Raw genomic sequence first — 24,094 nt, 5'->3', positions numbered from 1 at the left:
TCTGTCCTTTTTTACTCGTCTGTCTGCAGCGGTAACTTTTATTGTTGTTTTTGCAGAACTTGTTTTATTGAAACTTTTGCTTCATGTAAAGATAAACCAGGAGATCAGATGCAGTAAAGCAGACAAAGTCAAAGCTGACATGGTTCTCCTGCAGCAAAAATATATTTTTTCACAACTTTGTTTAATCCAGAGTTGTCAGATATACACGCCATAAAATACCAATTAATTCATTGAAAGCAGAAAAAAGCCTTAATACATTATTTTTCAGGTATTTTATAACTTTCAGGTTAAAGTATAAATTCTATTTTCATGTGTTCATAGAGGAAGGCATGTCTGTCAGAATTGAATGAATGAACATAATGTGAGCGCATGATGGAAGCTGATTTAAGAGTTTATATTTAATAATCATCCTGCTGATGAAATATTCATTCACTCTGAGCATTTTCACTTCCTTAAAGCGGAGCTTAGACTCGACCAGCCCACCGTCTCTTTAAGCTGCTCCACATTTTAATCTACATTTATTTCCTCCCAAATACAGAAAGTTTCATTGAAACGTGTTTTACTGGAGTCCCGCAGCTCTGTGCGCGGCAGGTCGAACATCATTTCCCCAGAAAGCTGAATAAAGCTCCTGTTGGCTCCTTGTGGCGCTTAAAAAGCTGCTTTTGTTGTTCTTTGTGAGCAGGAGGTGTTGGTTTCATGAGAAGCGGCTTCAGAGTGACTTCACTTCCCAATTTTAGAGTGCGAGAGAGAGAGCGAGAAAAAAACGAGCTGTCATCCGGTTAGAGCGCGCAGCAGAAACTGAGTGCAATGGTTTGCGCCACAGAGGTAATGCAAGGCTGCATGAAGTGAACTGAGGTCAGAGGCTGAATTGGCTCCAAGTTTCTCCTCAAACCGACTAAATGCCAGAGGGCTGGAGGCTGCTGCCGCTGCTGCCGACATGGACTGCTCCATAAAGGTAAGAGGCGCCGCTGGAGCCGCTGGAGGCGGCGGGCGGGCGGCCGCAGCAGACTGCGCAGTGAGAGAGGCTCCCCACTCTTTCCTTCTGCTACAAAATTTCCTCTTCCTTCCCGTTCGTGGTTGTATGTCGGCTCTATAATAACACAACTAACCGCTGCATCTTTACACTCAGATAAAAACACTAATTGGTGGCCGGCTGCGCGCGTAAAAAGCGGAATCTGCACAAGTTTGCGCGTTTTTTTCTCTCTCTTTCTGTCTTTTGAGTTCTGCGTGTTCACCGTCCACGGAGCCACTTTCAGAGACACGGAGCGTGAATCTCACTCAGCTTTTTTTAAGTATTATTTTGTTTTTGAACTTAACGGAAAATGGGCCCCTGAAGGGCCGCGGGAGTTGCCAGATGCGCGCAGAGCAGGTGTCCCTGAAGGCGTCATGGACCGAACCGGAGCGGGGGGGTCCGCTCCCAGAAGCTAACTGGTATTTCTCAGCTCGTACCTGTCGGGTCCACCTGTCCTCCTGCGCTGCTGGTCCAACAGTTACTTTTTCATCTATTTTAAATTCAAAGCTGCTTATTGCGCAACAAGGAGAAAAAGTCAAAATGTAAAAATTCATCTTAAATGTGTCAGTTTGAGTTTCAGCTAAAATATTCACATCAGAACTGGAAATTATGTTTTTATTTCACTTTTCAGATAAATTAAATGTATTTAATTTATCTAAATTACTAATTTATTTATTTATTTTAATTTGGAGATGATTTTATCGGGGTGAAGTAAAATTCTTTTTAATATTTTCATGTAAAACCAGAAAAAAAAGTTTCTTTACAAAAACAATCCCTCAGATTGAGGAACTAATATTTCGCCCATTTCGTGTTTTTTTCCGACAAACTAAAAGGTTCTGACCCATTTCTGGGTTCGGTTTGATTTAAGCAGCGTGTGATTTAACTTCATTTCATCTGAACTTGTTCCTACTTTCTGCTGTTTTGAATCCGCTGCTCTGGCTCCGGGAATGTTTGCTGATTATTATTTTCCAGATGATTATTCTCCGGAGCAGATTGTGTTTGCGGGTTTATTTTAAGAAGAATTTATGGCTGCAAACGGGAGCGCTTGTCAGGTGTCGTTATCTGAACTCTGCAGGCTTCCTGTCTCAAACCTCAGACTTTCCGCACACATTTCCGCACCCTGGACCCGAGAACACACACATACACACACATACACACACAAACAGTTTAAAAAAATCAGAAAGGCAACAAAGGCCGCGCAGAAAGAGTCGGTGGACGAACCGAACCGGGCCGCAGAGAAAAGCCCGCAGAAAGCCGCGCTGCCGCTCAGGCCTTTTGCACATTCAGCTCGCTGCGACTTTTACTTCTGCTTTTTGCGCCATGCAGGGCTGCGCCTTTACACAACTCCATCTGAGGCCTCCTGCCTCCATTTGCTGAATAAATTCAGCTTCATATTTACAACAGGAACAAATTAGTTCAAACATTTTCAATCTACATTTTAAAAATCCAAACACGGAGCTGCGAACCAGGAAATCAAACTTTCAGCTTCTAGAAAAAAAAATCTCCAAATATTTTTTCTTAAATTAAAACCAAACCTTCAGTTGATCTAAAACATTTTCACGTCGTTGTGTCTGAAAAAAGCTGCACCAGAAATGCGTCTTTTTTTCTCTCTCGTTTTTTTTTAGTAGATCTTGGTGTGAAAAGTAAAAGACTCGATGACCTAAAACTGTGTCACAAACTGATGGATATGAATGCGGTTTTTATGCAAGAAGAAAAACTGAACCGCAAGCTGAGCTCCAGGCGGAGGAAGTCCTTCCTTCTTTACTTTAACCTCCAGAGCTGCTGCTGTTATTTCTGTGGCTTTTTACACAGAAGACGTTTCGAAACTCAGGCAATTATTTATTTACTTACAAAAAAGAAATCAGAGGTAACAGTACAAATAACACTTATTATTATTATTATTATTATTATTATTATTATTATTATTATTATTATTATTATTATTATTATTATTATCTGCTGTCTTGCCATAAATATTTTTAAGTTTGAAAACGTTAAATTGTTATTTTCTGTCTTTTCTGACAATTTTTAAAATACATTTTATAGTAAAATTCGTACAAAATTGTATAGATTAAATTATCCAAAACTCAATTTTAAGTGGTTTATCGTAATAAAAATGTCCAAAATAAGGAAACTATATGATTTTAAATTACCTGGAACATAAATGAAAACTAAATGTACCCTGACTACAAAGAGAAACTTTAGAAAATGTTTTTAAAAATACAAAAAATAAAAAAATTCCAGGAATATAATACATTTTGCGGTGGGGATTTAAATCTCTTAGATGTGTTGTTGCTTCTTTCTGCTTCTCAATCCTAAAATGTTTCTGAGCCTGAAGGTCATGAAGAAACGCTGCAGATCTGCTGATCTGCGCCGTTATTCTGGTGAAGCAGTCAGACATCTGCAGCCGCTGGTATCACGTTCAGAGCTGCTGCTGCTGCTGCTTTGGGCGACATGCATGATGCAACCCGCAGCGCTGCTGACAGCTCAGCCATGTTGTCTCACAGCCATGTTGACTCGGTGTTTGTGCTGCAGCAGGTGAAAAGTGTCGATCTGCAGCGCTGCGCGTTCAGGCGCAGAACATTTTTAGGACATCAGCTTCTGCCTCAACAGGGTCATGTTGTTTTTTTATAAAGTTGTTTTGTGTCACCGAGCAACAGCCTGAAACACATTGAACAGGAAGTCAGTTGTGGCATCGGCGGTCAGGCCACAGTTTGGTATATTTGTATCAGTGTGCAGAGAGACGCAGAGACGCAGATGAAGGCGCAGATGATGGCGCAGATGAAGGCACAGGCCTGATTCCTCCTTCACTCTGCAGAGCAAAACGGCTCAAATCCATAAAGTCCTGTTAAAAGAAGGAAACTCCTCAGGGTTCACTGCTCTGCTCAGTCTGGAGTCACAAGTGAGTTTTTATCCCGCCTTCAGGCCAAAGTTTCACTTCTGCACAGTGAAGATGCTGCAGGCAGAGAAAGCCTGACTGATCAGCAGAAAGAGAAACAGATCCATGTTCCTCAGCGGTCATCTGGAAACTGACGCTCCGTCCTGCTTTGGTCAGTCAGTTTTAGAGGAAAAATACTTTTAAGAGTTTTTGTACTTTTACCTTTACTTGAGTTACTTTATTAAGTTTAATTAGAGTTGAGTAAAATGTCTGGCTCCTCTACAGTAACTTCACTGAAGGAAGAACAAACCTGCAGGTTTTGTTAAAGTTTTACAAACTTTATATTAAAAGAAATTTGGATTTTTTTATTTTTTGGTCTTTTGCCTAATTCTGACTTTATAAATATGTAATCTCTATGAATTATTTTCATCTCCATCTTCATTTAAAATCTCCATATAACTTTACATTTTGGTCCATCTGACGATGTAATTTGTAAATATTAAATAACTGATGTTTCCATCAGTTATTCAGTTACTTGTGTTGCTTTTTTACCAAATATGTTTTTAACTCTTCAGTCGTTTCTTGTTCTGTTGAAGTTTTGCTTCTCTTGAGTAAAATGTGTGTGTTCTACACACATCTTCACCTGGAGCAGCAGCTGATATTTATTCACCTGTAACAGAAACATTAATTAGTAAACCTGATCCGTGGTTAACTTGGGCAGTGAAACTTTCAAGGTTAGTTTTTTTTTTTCAAAGATGAAAGTTTAGCAGAAACTCACTGACTGATTCTCGCTCTTTGAACTTTCCCTCCGTTTGTCACGATACAGCGAAAAATTTCTCTGTTTGCTGGAGAACCAGCAGCAGGTCAGGTAACCATGGCAACCCTGGAGGAGCTACAGATTGCACCGTTATGGATGTTAGGCCAGAAGTTTGGTTTGAAACCAAACCTCAACACGGCACATCCAATTAAACCGACCCTCCTCATGGTGCAACATGGTGGTGGCAGCATCATGCTGTGGGACAGCTCAGTCCTGGAGGAAAACCAGAGCATTCTGCCAGAATTACAGACTGACCTAGTCAAAGTCCAGACCTAAACACCACTGAGGATCTGAGGAGAGACATTGAGCTCTCCATCCAGTCTGCCTGAGGTTCTGAAACAAAGATCCGACCAGGCGGTTCTGTAAACTGTCCACTCAGGGGAGCACACCACACTTTTCAGATTCTTTTCTTGAACTGTGAAGCCCAGGAATCATTTTCCTTCTACTCCACTTTGTGCTCGTCTGATAAACTCACTGAAGAAATTAGGAAAAAGTTCATGCAGTTTGAAAACTTTAAAAACTTTTAGATGTTTTTATTTAAATCAAAATGTCAGAAAAAGTTTGATCAACCTGAAACATCCGGACATGGAAAAACTTTAAAAGTAAAAATTTAGATGGTTTGGAGATTAAAATGTTTACAGATTTTTTTTTTGACTTTGTAAAGTTTAGAAAATGTTTTAATATTAAATATGATATAAAAGATGCTTTAGTTTGCAGTTTGTTGAATTGTTGTGTAAAAATTACACATGGTAGCGTTCTGATGCAACGATGAGCCGAAAAATCCAAGAAGCAGCTCGTTGAATAATCTGGTGCAGTGAATCACAGAGATCCAGCTCAGCCTAGGATGTGTGTGTGTGTGTGTGTGTGTGTGTGTGTGTGTGTGTGTGTGTGTGTGTGTGTGTGTGTGTGTGTGTGTGTTTGGGAGTGGGGGCTTTGGGTTCAACAGCATCGACTGAACATCAGGGTTCATCCTCTGTAGACTTTTATCTGAGCAGCTCTGGGTCTCTGTTTAATGGATCTTCAGGTTCTAGAAGCTGAAGTTCTGCTGATCTCATGAACCCGCCCATGCTGGTTCTGCTGCTTCTGAACAAAGAAGTTATTTTTCAGGCCTCACTGAGCTCCGATACGTTGATAAAGAAACGTGAAACATGTTATCAGGCCTCTGCAGGATGTTTGAGGCCTGCAGCAGGTGCTGCCTCGGTCAACCTGCAGGGGGCGGAGCCTCACAAAGCGAGGTAATGCGTCATCAACTCATCTGAAGCTAAAGCTGAAGCTAAAGCTGAATCTGAACATGAAGCTTGCTGCAGAGCCAGGAGCAGCAGCCTGCTGCAGTGTGTGTTACACACACACTGCAGCGCTGCGGAGCCGCCTGAACGGCTGGTGCCAGGCAGTAAGATGTGGTTTCCAGCGTTCAGGCAGCAACTGAGCTAAAAACACAACAACACAAGGAGAGAACAATGCGATGGCGGCACTTCAAACGGTCTGAGCTCTCCTTTCTGTCCAATGAGCCCCCCCTCCCCCCCCCTTTTTTTTTCAGAGTTGTTTTGCAGCTTTAAAATGACCCACATTCGTACATTGTGCCCCCTCCCCTCCATTTCCTCTCCCTTGGCCTGTGCCAAAAGGTTCCTGTGCACATGGCGGCCCGGCTTCCTGCAGGCCACTGAAAAAGCTCAGCGCTGACGTACGAGGCCTGAAGACAATGCTGGGCTCCTCTAAACAAACACGCATCGCCCCCCACACCCCTGCCCCCCTCCCCCTGCCTCCATCGCCTCCATCTGAGGAGCAGAGAAGAAGAACGGGCCGCTGGATGGAAGTGCCATCTCAGGGCGGTTTGTGGAGGAACACAGGAAGACGGAGTTAAATCTGAATTAGACTCCGCCCAGAGCCTCCCCCTCCCCCCAGCAACCCCCGATCCTAACGACTAAATAAAAGTGTGGTTAAGGTTACTGATGTCATGTGAGATTAGAAAACCTGCTGGCTGCTTTCACACTATTTCTGAGCACCAAGCTTCTCACGTTGCTGCTCAGAGTTTTTCTTAGATGCTTGAAAAGCTCCAGCAGTTCAGCTTCATTCTGCAGAGGAAACCAAGCCGACAGGTTCAACACCGTCCAACTCAGACTGGATCTAAAATGAACATAAAGCCTCTGACGGTTTCCTGTCAGGTCTTCCAAATCTGCACAAAGTAACAGGAACCATCTGAAGGCAGGTCCAAAGTCCAAATCAGTCCAACAGAATCCAGATTAATCCCCGTAATCTCAGTTAATCTGACAGTGGTGTGTCTGGACTGGGAGGAAGCCGGAGAACCCAGAACCTTTTTTTCTGCATTTGTCTGAAGAAACTGTAAATTTACTGACAGTTAAGCTCAGCCTGTCAGGAAAGACAACAAGTTCCTGTGGTTCTGGTGCAGCAACTGGACCAGTCAGAACCAGAACCTCCGTCTGGATCTCCAGACAGCGGCTCAGTTCAGGTCAGGGCGTGAAAGCTGACCCACCTGGTCCGGGTTGGCGCTGATCAGAACCACAGAGTCACTCTGGTCGAAAGAAACTTCAACTGTTTTTAAATATTCATTCAAGGAGAAGAAAAGATAAAGTCTAAAAACAGCCGATTTAATTATCAAAAATAAATCTTCAAGAAGTTTCATTTATTCAGAAAAGTCTGACTTACATCACTTCCTGTAACCTGCCAGAGATAGTTTCCATGGCGATAATAGTACAAGCTTTCAAAACACAACAGTTGTCCTCAGAAAAACAGACAGAAAACGGTTTTATGCTTCGAGTTATTTTTCATTTCATGCAGAAAACCGAAAACTTTTCTTGAGCCTCATCAGGAAAACCTCAGATAGTTTCCCAGAGTTCATGACCTTTCTAAGGTTTTGGTCAATTTCAAATATACTGAGAAATAGAATTGGAATAAAAATGGCGTCCATTTTGAAATCAAAGATGGCGGACCTCCAATAAGACCTAACATGTTGAATTGAAAACATTCATTTCAATTTCATGAATGGTAATTTATGAGCCACACAAGATGGTATGAAAATGTCTAGTTACTTTACTGAGCAGAGTTTGGACCTGGAGGTCGGGTTGGGTGAGAGGATCCAGTTCTCTGGATCCTGGTTCAGATTCTTCTGTGGCGATGAAGTGATGAAGTAACGGATCGAACAGCTGAGAGCTGACAGCATGTTCCAAACACCGACACCCTGCAACACACACTTCCTTTACCAAAACACACTTTTAAAGTCAATGTTTTATTAGAGGTCACGGTCCAGTCCAAGTTTCTGCTAAACACCCAAACCCGTAACAATGACGCATTTCACTTCATTTTCTGATAAACTTGTTCATCAGCTGAAACCGTACCGTAATGTTTATTAATCAACATTTTAAAATATTTGTATATTAAAAGGAAATTCTGAAAATAAAAAAGCTAAATAAATACAGATGAGCTGCTCCTGGAGGCTAACGCTAACGAAAACCTTTATGAAATTCAGAACAATACACTGAAATGTATTTAAATTTAAAATGTATTTGTTAAAAACTTAGTAAACCAGATTTAGATGAATTTTGAAAAAATAAATAGCTTCAATTTTAAAATTTTTATCCAAATTACCAGAGAAAATATGATCTCAAAATAAATGGCTCTACAGTGAAAACCTCTTTAACGTCACCTTCAAACCTGTTCAGGAAAACCTGAGCTTCATGGATCGTGACCGTCTGGTTCTGTGTGGCAGGAAGCGCTTTCTGTGGTGAGTGAAGATCAGCCCATATTCGAGCCGAACTTCTCCGCGGCGCCAGCCATGCACATGAAGAGCGAGATGACGTCACCTGGCTACAGCCAGGCCTCCAAGCCGAGCCCCGAGCCCGCCGAGTCGGAGTGGGTGGGCTCAGCGGCGCAGAACCCCGGCAAGAGATCCGAGCACGTCAACGGGACCAGGTGAGGCAGGCCAGGGCCGCGCAGAGGGGCGGCGGCGGGGGGGCGGGTTCCCGGATGGGCTGGCTGCCGGTGTGGACACCCGGGTTTTTCCAGACACTTAAATTCTTTGTTTACTGTTCAGGATCCAAACGGACCGCTCCGATTGTTTCTTTGTTCTGTTTTTAACCCGAACTGCAGGAATACACATTATGACCGTCAGAGGAAGCAATTACTGACGGGCAGCTGCTGGAGCGACGTCTGAATGTAATTTACTAATAAAAACGGGATACATTTAATACTAAACTGGCATGTTTAATAGTTAATGGCTGTAAATCAAATCTCTAGAACTATTTTCATACTAATTTGAATAAATCGTCTCTGGTTTAATCTCTACTGAATTGTTCTTCATGATCCCGTTTGGCTCCAATGTTTCTGTCTGCAGCTTTAAGCAGCTGCTTTTACTGCAACAGGAACATCAAACTTACCATCAAGTAAAAAACTGACTCAGCTTTCATATCGCAACTTTCGGACAGAAAGTTCATGTCTCCGCGCTTCACTGGAAGCAAATTAACGATAACTGATCGATAAAGATTATTTTCATTAGAACACGACTAAGGATGTGAGGTTTTTACCTGTCGGCAAAGGAAAGAATAAAACATCTGCGGTGGTGAATGTTGGTGGTTAAAAATAAAAACTTGTTTATGTGGTTGAAGTCATTTTCTGTCGTGGTCACCTGCTTAGTGGAAACGTTTCGTTCAGATAGAAGCTAATTTTATCTCCTGTCACCAACAGATAAAACACTGCAAGAGGAAATGCACTAATATTGCAAAATCTTCTCTGCAGCCAGAGATTAGCAGCCGCAGTTTTTCCCCCTCCGGGTTTAATGAGCTTCAGTTGCGCCGCCTCAGTTCAGATAAAACACCTGAAATCTGCAGTAATGAAGGGAACCGGGTTTGTGTTTCAGCCGCGGGTCTCCGGTGGACTGCAGCGTCACCAAACGGTCCCGCCACATGAGCAGCGACGGGGCGCCGCTGCCGTACCAGGCGTCCTACCCGGAGCCGCGGGTCAGCCCGCAGACCGCCACCCCGCCCAGCAGCAACCCCACCGAGGAGAAGAGGGTCATCGTCCCGGCAGGTGAGGCCCGCCGTCTCCCAGGATCCACAGCGAGGTTTCCCAACCGCTGGCGAACTGAATCACTGATCCTGCTCCTCCCGCAGGCTGCTGCAGGTTGCAGTGGGCTGCTGCAGGTTGCAATGGGCTGCTGCAGGTTGCAGTGGGCTGCTGCAACATTTAGCGGCTCAACCTGCTGCAGCGTGACGTCACGGGGTCGAACCGTTTCAGGCGCAGATATTATTTTTAATCTTCCCAGCTTCACTTTTCTGCTCTGTAAAGAAATACATATAAATAACCTGCATCTGATGCTTCTTAATAAATCATAAAACTAAAGTTTTATGAAAGTCACAAGTACAGCGGTCACATACATTTTGCTGGACGATAAATCGTCCCAGCAGTTATTGAGATAAACGATAATATTGATGTTGTGAGACCATTTTCAACTAATATTATGGTGGCGTAATAAAGCAAGAACACATCGTCAAACATCAAGAAACCTTTAATACGGGGGCAGCAAGACATTTTAAATATCCAAAATAAAAAGGCAAAACGACAGAAACAATAAATCAAATTAATTATTTAGTGACTGTAAAAAAACAAAAAACAACTGACCTTCAAAATAAAAGTCTTTGTTGAGACTGAACATTTCTATCATCTAGTTTTCAGGCAAAGAGAGAAAAACGATAAATCATGTAAATGGAAATTAATGAGTTTGTTTCAAATTTTCATGTGATTAATTGATTTCTTCATTGATTCCTGATTATTGTGACAGGCCAACTCACTGATCTGCTCTTTTCCTGACAGTAAAACTTTCTTCTGGTTGCCTTTATGTCCCACTTAAATGTTTAGAATAATCAAACTAATTTTAACAAACAAAAAAGTATTTTTTAAATTATTATGGGACTCGTCGGTCCAAAAATGTTTGGCCCCCGAGGTTAAAAGTTTTCAGCCCCCGAGGTTAAAAGTTTTCAGCCCCCGAGGTTAAAAGTTTTCAGCCCCTGAGGTTAAAAGTTTTCAGCCCCTGAGGTTAAAAGTTTCCAGCCCCCGAGGCTAACCGCTGCTGGTGAGCGCAGCGCCGCTGTGGAGGAGCGTCGGCCCACTCTGCTTTACCAGAGCCCATTTTCTCTGTCTGACTGTTGAATCATGACCTCTGACCTTAACTGGGGCAGAGAGGCTCTAGATGTCCTTCTTGGACTGGTTCTGGGGGGTCGGCCTCAGAAGGTTCTCCGTCCATGTGTAACAGTTCTAACTGGACTCCCAGAACCTGAGGAAGCTCTAACCGACGTCTGTGACTCCATTTCTCACTTGCTACATTTTTAGATCTTTTGACCTGCTTCGTGTTGTCAGACGGGTCCCGGCCTGGTCGCGGTCCGGATGAAAAACAAACAAATGGGATAAAAATGAGATCTGGATGTCAGAGGGTTTACCTGGTTAAACACAGGAAATAAAAACCAAAAAAGCTCAAACAGGAGAAATCTGAGAGGATTTGTTTCCCACAAAACATCCACGGCCAGTTTCTTCATTTGTTTTTGCATTTTGTTGTAAATCTCTTTAGTTGTGATGAAATTGAATCTTACACAACTTCTGCTTCTGATGACATCACAACAGGCTCAGGTCACATGATCTAAACGTCTGACTGCCTCCATCTTTACTCTTCACTGGTTTAAAATCACATTTGTACTTTATTATTATGCATTTTCTTAACACCTGAAACTCACAGAGTATCTATTTTTTTTCCTTTAAATAAATAATATGTAAAAAGTAAGATATAAATGAAAGGATGAAATATGTTTTTACTTCTGCCGACCTCCTTTAAAATTAATTTTGAAACAAACTAAAACTAAGAGTCAAACATGAGGAGTTACAGCAGGGCGCCGCCTGGTGTGATGTCAGCAGCCAGAAAACGTCCAATCCAGAATTAGTCAAGTTTTTAATCTTGTTTCTGTATTTTAGTGAAAACCTGTTGTGGAAATCCTCACTTCCTTAAACGTGTCGGTTTTTGTTATTGTGGTCCAGTTGTTGTTAAAATGAAAAATACCACCAGCTTGTAGCTTTAACAGCAGACAATAAACTATAAAATCAGATTTAAAAAAAAAAAAAAAAATATGGAGAAAAGTTGGGAAAAAAAATTCTGGAAGTTTTCAGATACATTTCCAGTTTTCTTTGTAGGAATGTCTGATTTATTCCAGGTTTTAAACATCGTTTAGCTGCGCTCTGCGGGTCGCGCTGCCCTGCCGCAGTCAGACTGAGTCACCAGCCGCGTTTCTCTGCTCCATAATGGCCGGATGTTGCGTCAGGCGGCAGAGCGAAACAATCAGCTGCCCAGGGCGTGGCGCCCCTCGCGCTGCCGGCCAGCTCCACCGGCCGTTCACATGACGGCCGCATTGTTCGCTTCTGGAAAGCCGCGTCCTGAATCACACTGGAAACATTCCACTGGCCCAGTCAAAGTTTTACTGGCAGAAAAACTCCAGCATTCCTCATGATAATCCACAGGAGATTTAATGAGTCAACATGCAGACAACAGTCATCATTCATTCATACTAAATTTTAATACTTTTTCAGTTAAGTGAAAAAGTATTCACACCCTCAGACAGATTTCTTCTATTTTTGCTTTTTGGTCACTAAAATGCTGAAGGTGACCTAAATAAATAAAAAAGCTGATTATTAAATGATGTAATAAGGGAAAAAAGCTCCAAACCAATCAGGCTGTATGTGAAAAGTAAGTGCACCCTAAACCCAACCACTCATATGGAATATTTCACCCCTTTAATCAGTAAAACTAAACTGATTTACAAAAAATTGAGTTAATAACAGATTTACCAGAAGGAGGAATTAGTTTCATGGTTTCTGTTCCTCTTAATAGAAATTAATTCAGGTTACCTTTGATATTAAAATTAGTTTGAGAATCTGAAATATTGGGATAGATTTTTTATCCAATTTTTATTTTTACAAATATTTTGTGACTAAAATTGGTTCTTTTGAACTTGTCAATGTGTTTTATAAGGAATAATGACAGAATTATAAAGTTAATGTGCATAAAAAAATAATAAAATTAGGAAAATATCAGAAATCGTGCTTTTACAAGTTAAATGTGTTTATATATTTATTAAATAATCAAATTGATCTCGATCCTTTTTCCATTTAAACCAGTTTGATGTTGGATCAGGATTCTGACTCGGTAAAGAAATGAAAAGTTTTCTGTCGACTTTGGCAGATGTAAAGTCCCACAGCATGATGCTGCCACCACCATGTTTCCCATAGTGTTCTTAGATTTGAAAACGAGTTACTTTGAATCTATAAATATTCTTTCCACCATAAAGCCATGCAGATCTTTCATTGTTTTAATATTTATCTCTGTGGATCGTGACGCTGAGCTCTGATGGGTCCCTGAATCACTTCCTCTTCCACCCGGGAACCCGCCTGAACAACCGGACCTTCAGTTGAACCGATGATCCTGCAGATGTTTAGAAATGACTCCAAACGGTTTTCACAACTTGCAGCCATTTGAGATTCTCCTTCCTGGACTTTTCCCGTTATCGGTCAGAACTCAGTGCAGCTTGTTCAGCTGAAATCCTTAAATGTGACGCTACTGAATCTGTAGCACTGGCTGCATTTACAGGTGAACCATTCATTTCACTAGAGATAAAGACTAGATGTTACCTTCTATTAATGCATATGTTTAGTGTTTGAACTGATAAAATACTGCAGGTCTAAGCATGTTAGGGCAGTTTCAGGTATTTTTGTTTTCACTGCTGGGTTGTCTTCAGCTCGTTTTTATAATCAGCATCACAATCACAAGCATCAAGTTTCCGTTGTTATTCAGCACTTTCATGCTGCTGCTGCTCAGCTTCTCTGCATGACTCCATCTTTTGTTTCACTTTACTGATGTTAACGCGTCTCAAAATACAAATACATGTGCGTCATGAATTAGCATGTTCCGCTTGCACCTTATTTGTTTTTAGTAGAAAACCTCTGCTGGAGTAACTGTTTCTATTCAGTACTTTATGATCATCCAGATTCTCTCCAGAGTTCATGCAGCTCCTCCTCCTCCTGCTCTGCAGACCCTGAGGTTTGGACCCAGGACCACGTGCGGCAGTGGTTGGACTGGGCCATTAAAGAGTATGTCCTGGAAGAGGTGGACGTCTCGCTCTTCCAGGCGCTGGACGGCAAGGCGCTTTGCAAGATGTCCAAAGAAGACATGATGCGGCTGACGTCGGCCTACAACGCAGACATCCTGCTCTCTCACCTCAATTACCTCCGGCAGAGTAAGACCGCCCCACCCCCTCATTTCTGCTCTGGTTCACTTCATTACTCAGAGATCAAGCTGAAGATGAGTTGAGTCTTTATTAAAGCATTCTTCAGGTGGAGATCAATCAGCCACCTTTTTTTTTAAGTGAATTAGAATAAATTTTAACCTTTAATTCAGCAGAAAAACAAAGATTTTTCTTGCACATCATAAAACATTTAATTCAAACTAGTTTGATAAGTGGTAGAAATCAAACCGAACATTCACACATACCGCGGTGTGAAGATGTTTGCAGCAGAATGTTTTCAGGTGCATGAAGCTGTGAACTGCTGCACTGGAAACGATGTTTGTGGTCGTCGACTCCTCAGCCTGGTAAACATGCAGGTTCATGATGAATGTGACTTTTGCTGCATGACCCTGTCATGTTGCCATTGATGCAGCTGATCGAGCTTCTGCAAATCACTGCAACAGTCACACTTAAGCTGCTTTTCAAGAAGTAACTCCAGCTGAGGCTGCAGAGCCGTCTGCAAACCAGCAGCTCATTTCTGGATTCAGATGTTTGGAGCAGGAAAAACTTCAATTTTCTTCTTCATGTGTCGCCTCAGGTAGCCCCACGTTCTCTTACGCCACAACGCCCACCAACAACACGCCTCCACCACAGCCTCCACAGCCCAGGCTGCAAGTGAAAGCAGGTGAGATTTCCACTTTCATCACACAAAAATCAAAATGCAGCCTTACAGATCAGCTTCTGAGGAACTGCAAAGGTCAGACACGATTCTAAAAGAGTTCAAACGGTTTGACATCATTTACCTAAAAAAAAAAAAAAAACTGGTCAATTTTAGGAGTTCAAGCAAATCTTGCTTCAGTTGCTTGATGGGTGTCCCTCAGGGACGTGTGTTTGGGCCCCAGTTATCCAGCCTCTACAGTATTTATGTTTAACATTGTTTACATTAATGCAGGTTGGCAGAAACAAACTGTGGAAAATCAGTTTGGTCTTTCAAAATGAGAACTTTTCTACTTCTCTTTTCTGAAAGTTTGGGACAGAAAACCAGCAGATATTCACTGAGGTTCGCTACTGGCCTCCGATTTTAAGCATCTTTATGTCACTTTGAGCTCATACCTTAATTTAAAGAACACCAAGAACATTTTTTAACAAATAACCTGTTTGGGGCAGAACCAGAACCATCTTCTGACCGTTACTGGCTTCCAGGTTTCTCTAAGATCTGAAGTTCATATTTTTATTTTCTTTTAAACAGTCAAAATTATTGATGTGAACTTTGTTTTAATTCAACTTAAATCTAAAAAACATCAAGAAAAAATTTGTCCTGCATATGTTTTTGGTCAATTATGATTTTCCATAACAGTCTGAAAACTGTTTACACTTTAATACATTTTATTTAGTCTTTTCTTTTGGAAATTCGGCTCATTTTCTGATATCTAAACGGTTTAGATGGACTCTAAACCTCTGAAGCAAAATCTGGTTTAATGATGAGTTACAGAGTCTAATCCTCCTTAGTTGACTAGTTGTGGTGATTTGCAGGTTTTGTTTCTTCTCTGATGTTCACAGATCAAAACTGTGACGCTTAGTGAGAAAGAGAAGCAGGAAATGGAGGAACTGAATAATTAAAGCTCCTGGAGTCAAACATGTGGTGGTGAAAGTCGGGCTCAGGTGGTTTGGACATTCACAGAAGACAAATATTGGAGGTTAATTAATGACGAAGCTGGCAGGGAGGAAGAAGGCGGAGACCACAGAATGGTTCCTGATGCACAGACTGAGGTTAGCAGAGGGTTCGGTTGGGGTGAGATGGAGGAAGATGGTCTGTGGTCAGCTTCAGCCAAACACTGATTCAGTGTTTTAACATCCTGGAGAACATTTACCTGGCAGGTATGGAGGAAAACTTCACAGAGCAGCTTCAGCTGAACGCACGCCGTCGGCGCCGAGTTTCACACGTTTGAGCAGAATGAGTAACATCCTGGAAACGTTCGGCTCAGTTAAATACGACTCACAGGCCACAGAGATTAACATCTTCATTTAAACAGCGTTAAAGTGTTAATGGACGATGTGGATGTTCAGCAGGATGAGCTGCAGTTCGTCTCCATGTCAGACCCGTCTATCTGCTGGATGGATTAGAAGAACTTCCCCTCAAGGGAAAGAAGTCACTTCGAACTTTGCACAATTGAAATTCATGCAAAAGATCTTTCTGCATTTCACAACTGCCACCATTTCCTGTGAGTCACACGGTCTGGTGTGAAATAAAACTCAGAGAAAAGCTGTAAGGAACTTTCTTGATTGATTTAGGGATCTAAGAATAACGTGTTGAGTTTCAGAAACACGTTAACATGGTATCGAAGGGCTGAAGGCCTTCTTTGCACGGCACAAACTGCTGTTGACAAAAACTGTGACGAGTCCAAAACTCAACAGCCAGTTTCAGACAGGAAACAGCTGCGCCGTGACAGGAAATGGGGGGTATGGGTCCTGCTCCTGGGACACAAACCATTTCATCTGCTGGTGGCCCGAAACAAAAGCAGGCTCACCCAAGAAGAGAGTCTGGGTCATCTTCAGAGCTCCGCTCTTATCGGGTCGGTCTCCGGTTGCTTCCTTCCCCAGCAGAGCCGGCTCCACTTCAAACACGTTTGGCACCATCGTCCAGTTTATCCATTTCTCCCTCTTTGTGTTTCTACAGAAAGCAGTTTTGATGAGATCAGCCGCAGGAACAGCTGGCCGACCAACACCATGACGCCCACGGTGCCCAAAGGTAGGCAGCGAGGCCGGCCGTGTGACTGTTCACTCACGCATGAACACAGAGCCACGTTTGCATAGAAATGTTTCGCAGCGGATGATCAAACGGCTTCATATGCAATACATCCACCTTCTGGTTTCCAGGTTCTCCAATCGAGCACCAACACAACAGCAGGGTGACGGATCCAACGCCCAGAATCATCCAAGGTACAAACAGGTTCTGCCTTCACTAAAGCCACAGTGGCTTTGATGGAAACTCGATGCTTTGGAAACAAAGAGACAAAGTTAGAGACAGGTTGGGCCGGTCTGATGTGAGATAGTTCTCCTTGATTTCAGAAGGTCCTAAAAAAACCATCAACTTGGTGAGAGTCGGTCAGGGTGTACAGGTTGAAACCGGGCAGCAAAAGCTGCGTTTCCATTACAGATCTGTGCAACATTGTGTTAAGCTATGTTGGGAAAAAAAAAAAAAAAAAAAAAAGCATTGCAACTGTGGCGATTCCATTAAATAAATTAAAATGACAGGCGAATAAGTTTGTTCATGATAAGTCATTAGACGTCCTCCTGCAGCTCCTTCCTGCCGTGCGCCAGCAGCAACATCTGGCTGTTGACCAGGAGACTCGTGATGCAAAAAGAGTGTTTCCATTGCAGTTTTGCAAAATCAATTTTGATCTGGCAAAAAAAAAAAAAAAAAAAAAAATGATAACCAGTTTCCCTGATTTCATCAGATCCAGAATGAGAACTTTGTGAAACCTGAAGGAATAATTAACGTCCACATGTTTAAAATACTGTTGCTTTGTTTTCTGCAGACCCGTATCAGACGTTGGGGCCGATCAGCAGCCGGCTGGCCAATCCAGGTAAGGCTCCCAAAGCAGCAAACAGAAAACACCCACATGGAACAAATGAGGCCTTTACACTGTCTGCTTTGGCAAAATCATTTCAAAAATTAAAACAAACAAAAAGGGCTGGCAGAGTTCACGCCAGGACCAAGGATCCGGCTGAATAGTCAAACCTCCAATCCACCACGTTCTCCTCGACCTTTGACCTTATTCTAGGAGAAAATTTACAATCCACAGGAGTTCGACTGCTTCTGCTTTCAGTCAGAGCATGATCTCCTTCAAAGTTTAATCCATGAAGGATGGTCCGCCATTTCCTCAGAGGGTCTAGGAAGCATTGAAGCTCATTTCCTCCACATGTAAAGAAGCCGTCCAGCTCTTATCGAGGCTGTTTAGACACTTCCAGGTCATTTCACTCCTTCACAAACCTCGGACTATTCAGCCGGACTCAAAACCCGGCGTCCATCTCACCAAAGTGACCGTTTGCCCTTCTGTTTCCTCACAGAAGGCCAAGTCCTGAGCTCATCCAAGAACCGAACAGGCAAACAAAGTCCGTACAAGCTGCCTGACCCCAGCGCTCACAGGCCTGTGGGTAGGTTTCTGCCCCAGCTTCCTGCTCCTCCTCCAAGCCTCACAGTGAAAAGGTCACATTTGGTGAAATGAATAACCTCTGACCTGATAGAGCCGTCAGAGGTGGCTGCTTGTGTGCTTAAGATTGAAGATGGAGAAAGAATAAACCTGTTTGGCGGCTTAATAGGGCCATTGTAGATGTAAGGAGTAGATTTTCACCAAGAGCTCAGAAATTTTTAGATCTCAGAAATTTTCTAGAAAAACAAGCAAATTCCTTGAGCTCTAAAAGTCGACAACGTGAGAGAACCACCGAGAAAATCAATTCTGAGATCGAAAACTTAGAAATTTTGAGAGATCTGGAAATTTCTAGAAAAAAAAAAAAAAACTTAAGTTGAACATTTTCCAGAAAAAACCCTCATATTCAGAGAGCAGTCTCAGAAATTTTCTATCAAACAGATTTTCCAAGTTCGTAAAGTCAAAATGTTTTGACATTTGAACATTTTTGTTCTCGCAAATTTTTGACTTGGAGCTCAGAAATGTGAGTTTTTTGGCAGAGGTTTGCTGTTCAGTGGTCCGAACCGCCGTCGTCCCGCCGTGGCCTAACGCTCCGTGTCTCCCGCCAGGCTCCGGTCAGATCCAGCTGTGGCAGTTCCTGCTGGAGCTGCTGTCCGACAGCAACAACGCCGCCATCATCACCTGGGAGGGCACCAACGGCGAGTTCAAGATGACCGACCCGGACGAGGTGGCCAAGCGCTGGGGCGAGCGCAAGAGCAAGCCCAACATGAACTACGACAAGCTGAGCCGCGCCCTGCGCTACTACTACGACAAGAACATCATGACCAAGGTTCACGGCAAGCGCTACGCATACAAGTTCGACTTCCAGGGAATCTCGCAGGCGCACCAGAACCACGGGGCGGACGGCGGCATCGTCAAGTACCAGACTGAGATGTCTTACGTCCAGCAGTACCACAGCCACCAGCCCAAAATGAACTTCATGGGCGGACATCCCGCTCCCATGTCCGTCTCCCCCGGGAACTTTTTTGGCTCCCCGTCGCCGTACTGGAACTCGGCCAACAGCCCCATCTACCCCGGGTCGGCCATGACCCGACACCCGGCCGCTCACTCCCACCTCAGCTCGTACTACTGATGACGGGACGATCCGGAGGGGAACCCGAGTGCTGAACCTGAGCTGACCCGTCTCAACCAGAACCAGAAGGCAACATGACGCTACGGTCCATGAGGCATTATCACACTTCCCCGCTCAGAACCAGAACCAGGGGTTGGACTCAGACTACGGACGGCACAGTGTATGCATTCAGTTAACATTTCCATTCAGTTTGTAAGTAGTTTTGTTTGATAGCGCCTGTTATTAGCCGTTTTATGATTGTTCTATTCAGTTAAAAAAAAAAAAAAGTTGTCACATTTAAGGATGACTTTTTGTAAAACAATCTGTACAGAATCTTTTTCATGAAACAATAAAACATTTATGCATTATCTGTAGCTGAAACAAGCCTTTGGTTTCTTTTTTAGAATATTAACATCTTTTAATTTATCTACTAAAGAAAAACTTCAGGGAAACTAAAAGTACTGATCAGTTCAGCTAAACCACAAATACCAGCTTTACCTCATTCTCATTTCTATCTAAAATACTTTTCCTACGTTCTGGACAATTTGACATTCAAACTGTGAGCATTTAAATGTTCATAGTAAAAGAAAAATTAAAAAACAAAAAGCTCAAAGTTACAGAGCGATGTTTCTGCATGAAAAAATATCTATAAATAAAACCCAACAGAACCACAATCTGCATCCTTTACTCCGTTATCAGACACATTTTAAGTTCTTGCTGCAAAATCAAACAAGCATCAAATTTCCAGATTCTTTGCATTCTTCTACACGGTCATAAATATTTCCAAACATTTATTCATCCTACCTACAGGAGCCTTAAGCAGAGGAGACGTCACACTGTGTGGCAGAGAGCAGCAGGTCCAGCTCTGCAGTAAGACGGATTTCACCGACATCCAAAACGATTCCAGCTGACATTTTAAACTGTGTTTAGCATCTTAGCCTTTAGCATGATTAGCATGCAGAGTTTTTAAGTTCGTAACCCAACAGACTTTCTTCTTCTCTAGAAGTTTAAAATTCCACTAAATTTCTGAACACTTTTGATTTTTCCTCTCCAGTAACAACTTCCACACTGAAGAGTGTTTTCATCGCCACCTGTTGGTGCATTGGCGTGGCGAGTTCACTGACCTGGAACAGATTATTTAGCCTCTATCCGATCAGAAACTTTTCAGGATGCAGTTCCCACCGAAGACAAGCAGAAAAAAAGTTAAATAAAATCTTTGTGGTTTTACTTCCTGGTCAGAACCAAACACTCATTTCACTCAAATATTTGTTTATTTGCCACGTTTTGCAAATGCAACAATAACTTAAGTCAAATAAAACTGAAGTTTAAGTTCACCAAATTTCTCAGTCAAAAATCAAAGATGTCGTCGAAGTTTGGAGTTCAGAGACGTTCTCCTCGCCCTCCACCAGGGAGGCGCCCTTCACCCACCTCCTCTTCCTCCTCTTCAGCCTGCAGCTTCTCGGTCCTCCCCGTTATTCCTGGGATTCCTCTGGCCGCCGTCGTGTTGCTCTCCTTGTTCAGAGGTTTGGATTTCATTTTAGGATCTGTGGTCCACGACGTGCTGCTGACGACTTCAGTCTCTGAATATAAAATATATTTAACCTTTCAGTCAGATGCATCATTGATCACAAAACAGCTGCGTTGCTAAAGTAGAAAAAAGAAAAATATCTGCATGTAAAGGAAGTTTATTTACAAGAGTTAATCAAAACCAGTTTGTTTCTGTGGAATAAACCAGAATATGACATCAGCGATGACCGGCACTGTTCGTCAGAGGAGCTCATGTCTTTGGGAACTTTGAACTGAACTAAACTGTTTTTAGGTAAACATGGAGGGAACCGGCTCCACGCCGATTCATTCAGGTCTACGCTTCGATTTTCATCTGAAGAAACCAAAGAACTTCCTTCACACTATTAAAATATTAACCAACAACCTCAGAACAGAACCACTGCTGGAAATCAGAGTTGGACCGGAACCAAAGCGACAGAAAACCTTCTGCTGGAGGAAAACTTTCATCATGTTCACTAAAACAGCTTTATGTTTGTTTTAGATCATTAAAAACTGGATAGTTCACAACAGACCTGCAGATTCATCCGGGCTGCAGCTGGAATCGCAGCAGTCGCACACAGAGTTGGACCCGAACAGCTCCACCCACCTGCAGAACGACCAGAACCACGGGTCCATTCATCGAAATGAGATGAATCATTATTTATTTCTGTGGAAAATAATCCACCAACCTTCTGGTTCTGGTGTCATAGTTGCAGGACTTTGCCGTCCGTGTCGGTTCTGAAGCGCTCACCAACATCCTGCAGTGCATGTAGAGCTGCAGCACAGGAGAAAAACCCATTTTTATTTCACCTCTAAAAGCTGCAGCAGCTTACGAACTCAAAGTTTTAGATATTTCTGCTGACCCGACCCGTCACTCCCTCAAACACGAAGGCGTCAACAGAAAACCTGACGGCGTCGTTTCTGTGTGGGATGAATCTGGAGCGGCTGTTCTTACTCTCAGCCATACATCTGCACCGTCAGGAGAGAGGAGAACCTGTCAGCATGGGCTCATTTAGAAACCTGGAAAACGCCCCTGAGGTTTACCCAAAGTTAGTTATGACTGGAAACTGAGGCGTGGAGGTGGGGGACTCCTCTGGAGTCGCGTAGCAGGACAGGACGTAGAGTCGCTCATCTCTGGACAAAGACTGAGCCTCAGCTGCGAAGAACACCGGCTCACCGAGGAGAAAGTGATCCGACCCGGAAAGCTTGTTCCACTGGGCTGGAGGCCGGGTCAAACACACCGCAGGGAAATCCATGGTTTTAGCATTTAGGGAGGAAATAAAGAGCTTATTTAATGATTTTTGACATTTAATTTGAAATATAATTAACTTCATGTCTGAAGTTGTGAAATTTGTTGAGATAAAGTCAACAGATGGACTGTGAGTGAATAAAATTAAGAGTTCTGTTAATTATTCCAATTTAGAAAGAGAAAGTCAGGAGAGAAGAAAAGCAGTAGAATGGAGATCCAATAGCCTGGCACCGCCAGCAGGAACTTAAAAGCTCTCTGTGTTGATCTCAGCTGTCTGTAGTTCAAACACAAAGGAGCAACTTTGACAGAAGAAAACAAACTGTCTTTCATCCTAAAGGAAACTGGAGTCAGAAGGATCGTTACCGTTTCTTGGAGTCAGAACAAATTTAGCCACTTTCTTCAATTTCTTCAGGAACTTCCGCATCTGCACCTTTGGAGAGTATCCAACTTTATACGAATAAACAAACCTAAACAGTTAAAGAAAAAAAACAGAACCCAACATGATTTCAGCTCCGTGATAAAAGGCCGAGTTCTTCCCGTTTTAATCCGACCTGTTAAAATAACAAGCAACCGGCACGCTGAACGGCGCCGTTCGTCTGATTGGTCCTTTTGGCTTCGGAGGGTCGTAATGCAGCATGTTGAAGAAAACCATCCGATTATTGATCATCTGTAAGTGAAGCAGAGAAGTTTTGATCTGAACTGCTGGACTTGAACTTTTGTATCTAAAGCTGAGAGACTGGATCTCCTCCTCTAGAAAATAAAACAGACAGCTGTAATTACCTAAATTAAAAACATGTTTTCTCCATACATTTTACTTCTGAAGAGTTTGGCTAATTTTCTGTGCAGCTTTTTAAAACACAAATAATGATCATTTAAATATTTTTGACAATCTGAACAGGAATATTTGCACGATTTGAGTTTTACGTCCAAACATTTGAAAAAGTTTAAAAACTTTGAAACAATAAAAAGCACAGATTAATCGATCAGATTCGAAATGAGCTGGTTTTACTTGATCTGTTCAGTCACAATGTTCAGTCTAGAAGCTTCAACCAGCAGCTTGAGACGTCTTCAGTTTACTAAAACACTCATAATATTTCTCTTAAGATTTTATGTGTTTTATAAAGAAAATAATATTGTAATTCCTTCATTTTCGTGTCGATCAAAGCTGCCACCTCTGCAGTTTTTCCTGCTTTGTGTTTTTTTTCCTGGTCAAACTGGAATTAACAGGTCAGACCTTAAAGCAAAACTGGAACAACTGGGAAGGGGATCCCTGATTCTATCAGATTTAAATCACGCTGTGGTTGATTTTTAAAGCATCCCTGCTGCGTTTCAGACTCACGGTACGCTGGGTTCCGCACATGCGCAGATCATATTCGAAGTAGAGGCGATCCTCAGTGAACCTGCTGACCCCGCAGGTCCCCAGCTTCAGGTGAGAGCCCGGTTCCCCGGAGCCCAGGACGCTCCTCTCCACCTGCAGCTGCATCCGGTTGCGCTCACAGGAAATCCACACGGCGGCCCCCGACACGCTGGGCGGGCCGCCGGCGCGGGGCCACACCGGCAGCAGCAGCTCCCGGACCGGCCGCGGCAAGCCGCCCTGCCCGCTGCCTCTGGCCGGGGAGAAGAAGTCCTTCCGGACCAGCGGCAGGTCCGAGTCCAGGTACATGGGCAGGCTGAGGTGGCTGTGCTGCAGCAGGGTGGCTGTCTGGGCCCGGGGCTGCAGCGAGGCGGTTCGGTTCGGGCTCTGGACCGTCTGGCGGGCGCAGAGCAGCAGGAGCAGCAGCAGGACCATGATGAGAAGAACTGAGGCTGCGGCTCTGCTGCCTCTCATGATCTCACAGTCCAATTAGGAACACCTGCAGGTGAAAGGACGGCAGGTGGCGCCACTCACTGGCAGCGTCAGGTAATGCAGCAAACCGATAATCCAAACTAGCAGAGATTATCTTTAAATGTAGATTCAGAAGAAATTTTAAGACAAAATTCTTTTCTATGTTCTTCTGAGGTCTGCAGTTAAATCTGTTATGTAAAAGTACATTAATGATAAACTCCTTCACTGCATAAC

General features: G+C 43.0%; 1 protein-coding gene and 1 pseudogene across 5 annotated transcripts; one reads left to right on the top strand and one right to left on the bottom strand.

Moving 5' to 3' along the window:
• Nucleotides 1–754: 754 nt before the first annotated feature.
• fli1rs (Fli-1 proto-oncogene, ETS transcription factor-related sequence) lies at nucleotides 755–19,625 on the top strand. 4 transcript variants are annotated; one of them, XM_014991429.2, is made up of 10 exons: nucleotides 755–955; nucleotides 8,432–8,634; nucleotides 9,578–9,747; nucleotides 13,788–13,991; nucleotides 14,578–14,664; nucleotides 16,657–16,728; nucleotides 16,857–16,919; nucleotides 17,519–17,566; nucleotides 18,051–18,137; nucleotides 18,739–19,625. In XM_014991429.2, exons 1-10 carry the CDS (start codon nucleotides 938–940, stop codon nucleotides 19,260–19,262), a joined length of 1,476 nt encoding a protein of 491 aa, XP_014846915.1. In that variant the 5' UTR covers nucleotides 755–937; the 3' UTR covers nucleotides 19,263–19,625. The 4 variants fall into 4 exon arrangements, with proteins under 4 accessions (XP_014846915.1, XP_014846917.1, XP_087869700.1 ...); XM_088013574.1 differs by lacking the exon at nucleotides 755–955 and adding an exon at nucleotides 1,002–1,409 and having other exon boundaries at nucleotides 8,436–8,634; XM_014991430.2 differs by lacking the exon at nucleotides 755–955 and adding an exon at nucleotides 1,006–1,431.
• An 868-nt stretch (nucleotides 19,626–20,493) lies between these two features.
• Nucleotides 20,494–24,079, bottom strand: LOC106920428 (zona pellucida sperm-binding protein 3-like; annotated as a pseudogene). Its single transcript, XR_015765568.1, has 8 exons — nucleotides 23,375–24,079; nucleotides 22,587–22,702; nucleotides 22,399–22,502; nucleotides 21,831–22,005; nucleotides 21,650–21,755; nucleotides 21,476–21,561; nucleotides 21,320–21,393; nucleotides 20,494–20,821 (listed from the first exon to the last, which is right to left on the bottom strand). The product of XR_015765568.1 is annotated as a zona pellucida sperm-binding protein 3-like (transcript).
• Between the last annotated feature and the right edge of the window lie 15 nt (nucleotides 24,080–24,094).

Source organism: Poecilia mexicana, unplaced genomic scaffold (genome assembly GCF_051168715.1).
Source record: "Poecilia mexicana isolate PSO_F unplaced genomic scaffold, ASM5116871v1 scaffold_16, whole genome shotgun sequence".
Lineage (NCBI taxonomy): Eukaryota > Metazoa > Chordata > Actinopteri > Cyprinodontiformes > Poeciliidae > Poecilia > Poecilia mexicana.
This window is presented reverse-complemented; position numbering and strand designations above follow the sequence as displayed.

What these genes read in the sequence shown, in the direction of transcription:
- fli1rs (XM_088013574.1), top strand. Translation starts at nt 1,355, where the DNA reads ATGCGCGCAGAGCAGGTGTCCCTGAAGGCGTCATGGACCGAACCGGAG. An exon ending in CCTCAATTACCTCCGGCAGA is followed by an intron (nt 13,992 to 14,577) that starts GTAAGACCGCCC and finishes GTGTCGCCTCAG; the next exon opens with GTAGCCCCACGTTCTCTTAC. An exon ending in CAGCGCTCACAGGCCTGTGG is followed by an intron (nt 18,138 to 18,738) that starts GTAGGTTTCTGC and finishes GTCTCCCGCCAG; the next exon opens with GCTCCGGTCAGATCCAGCTG.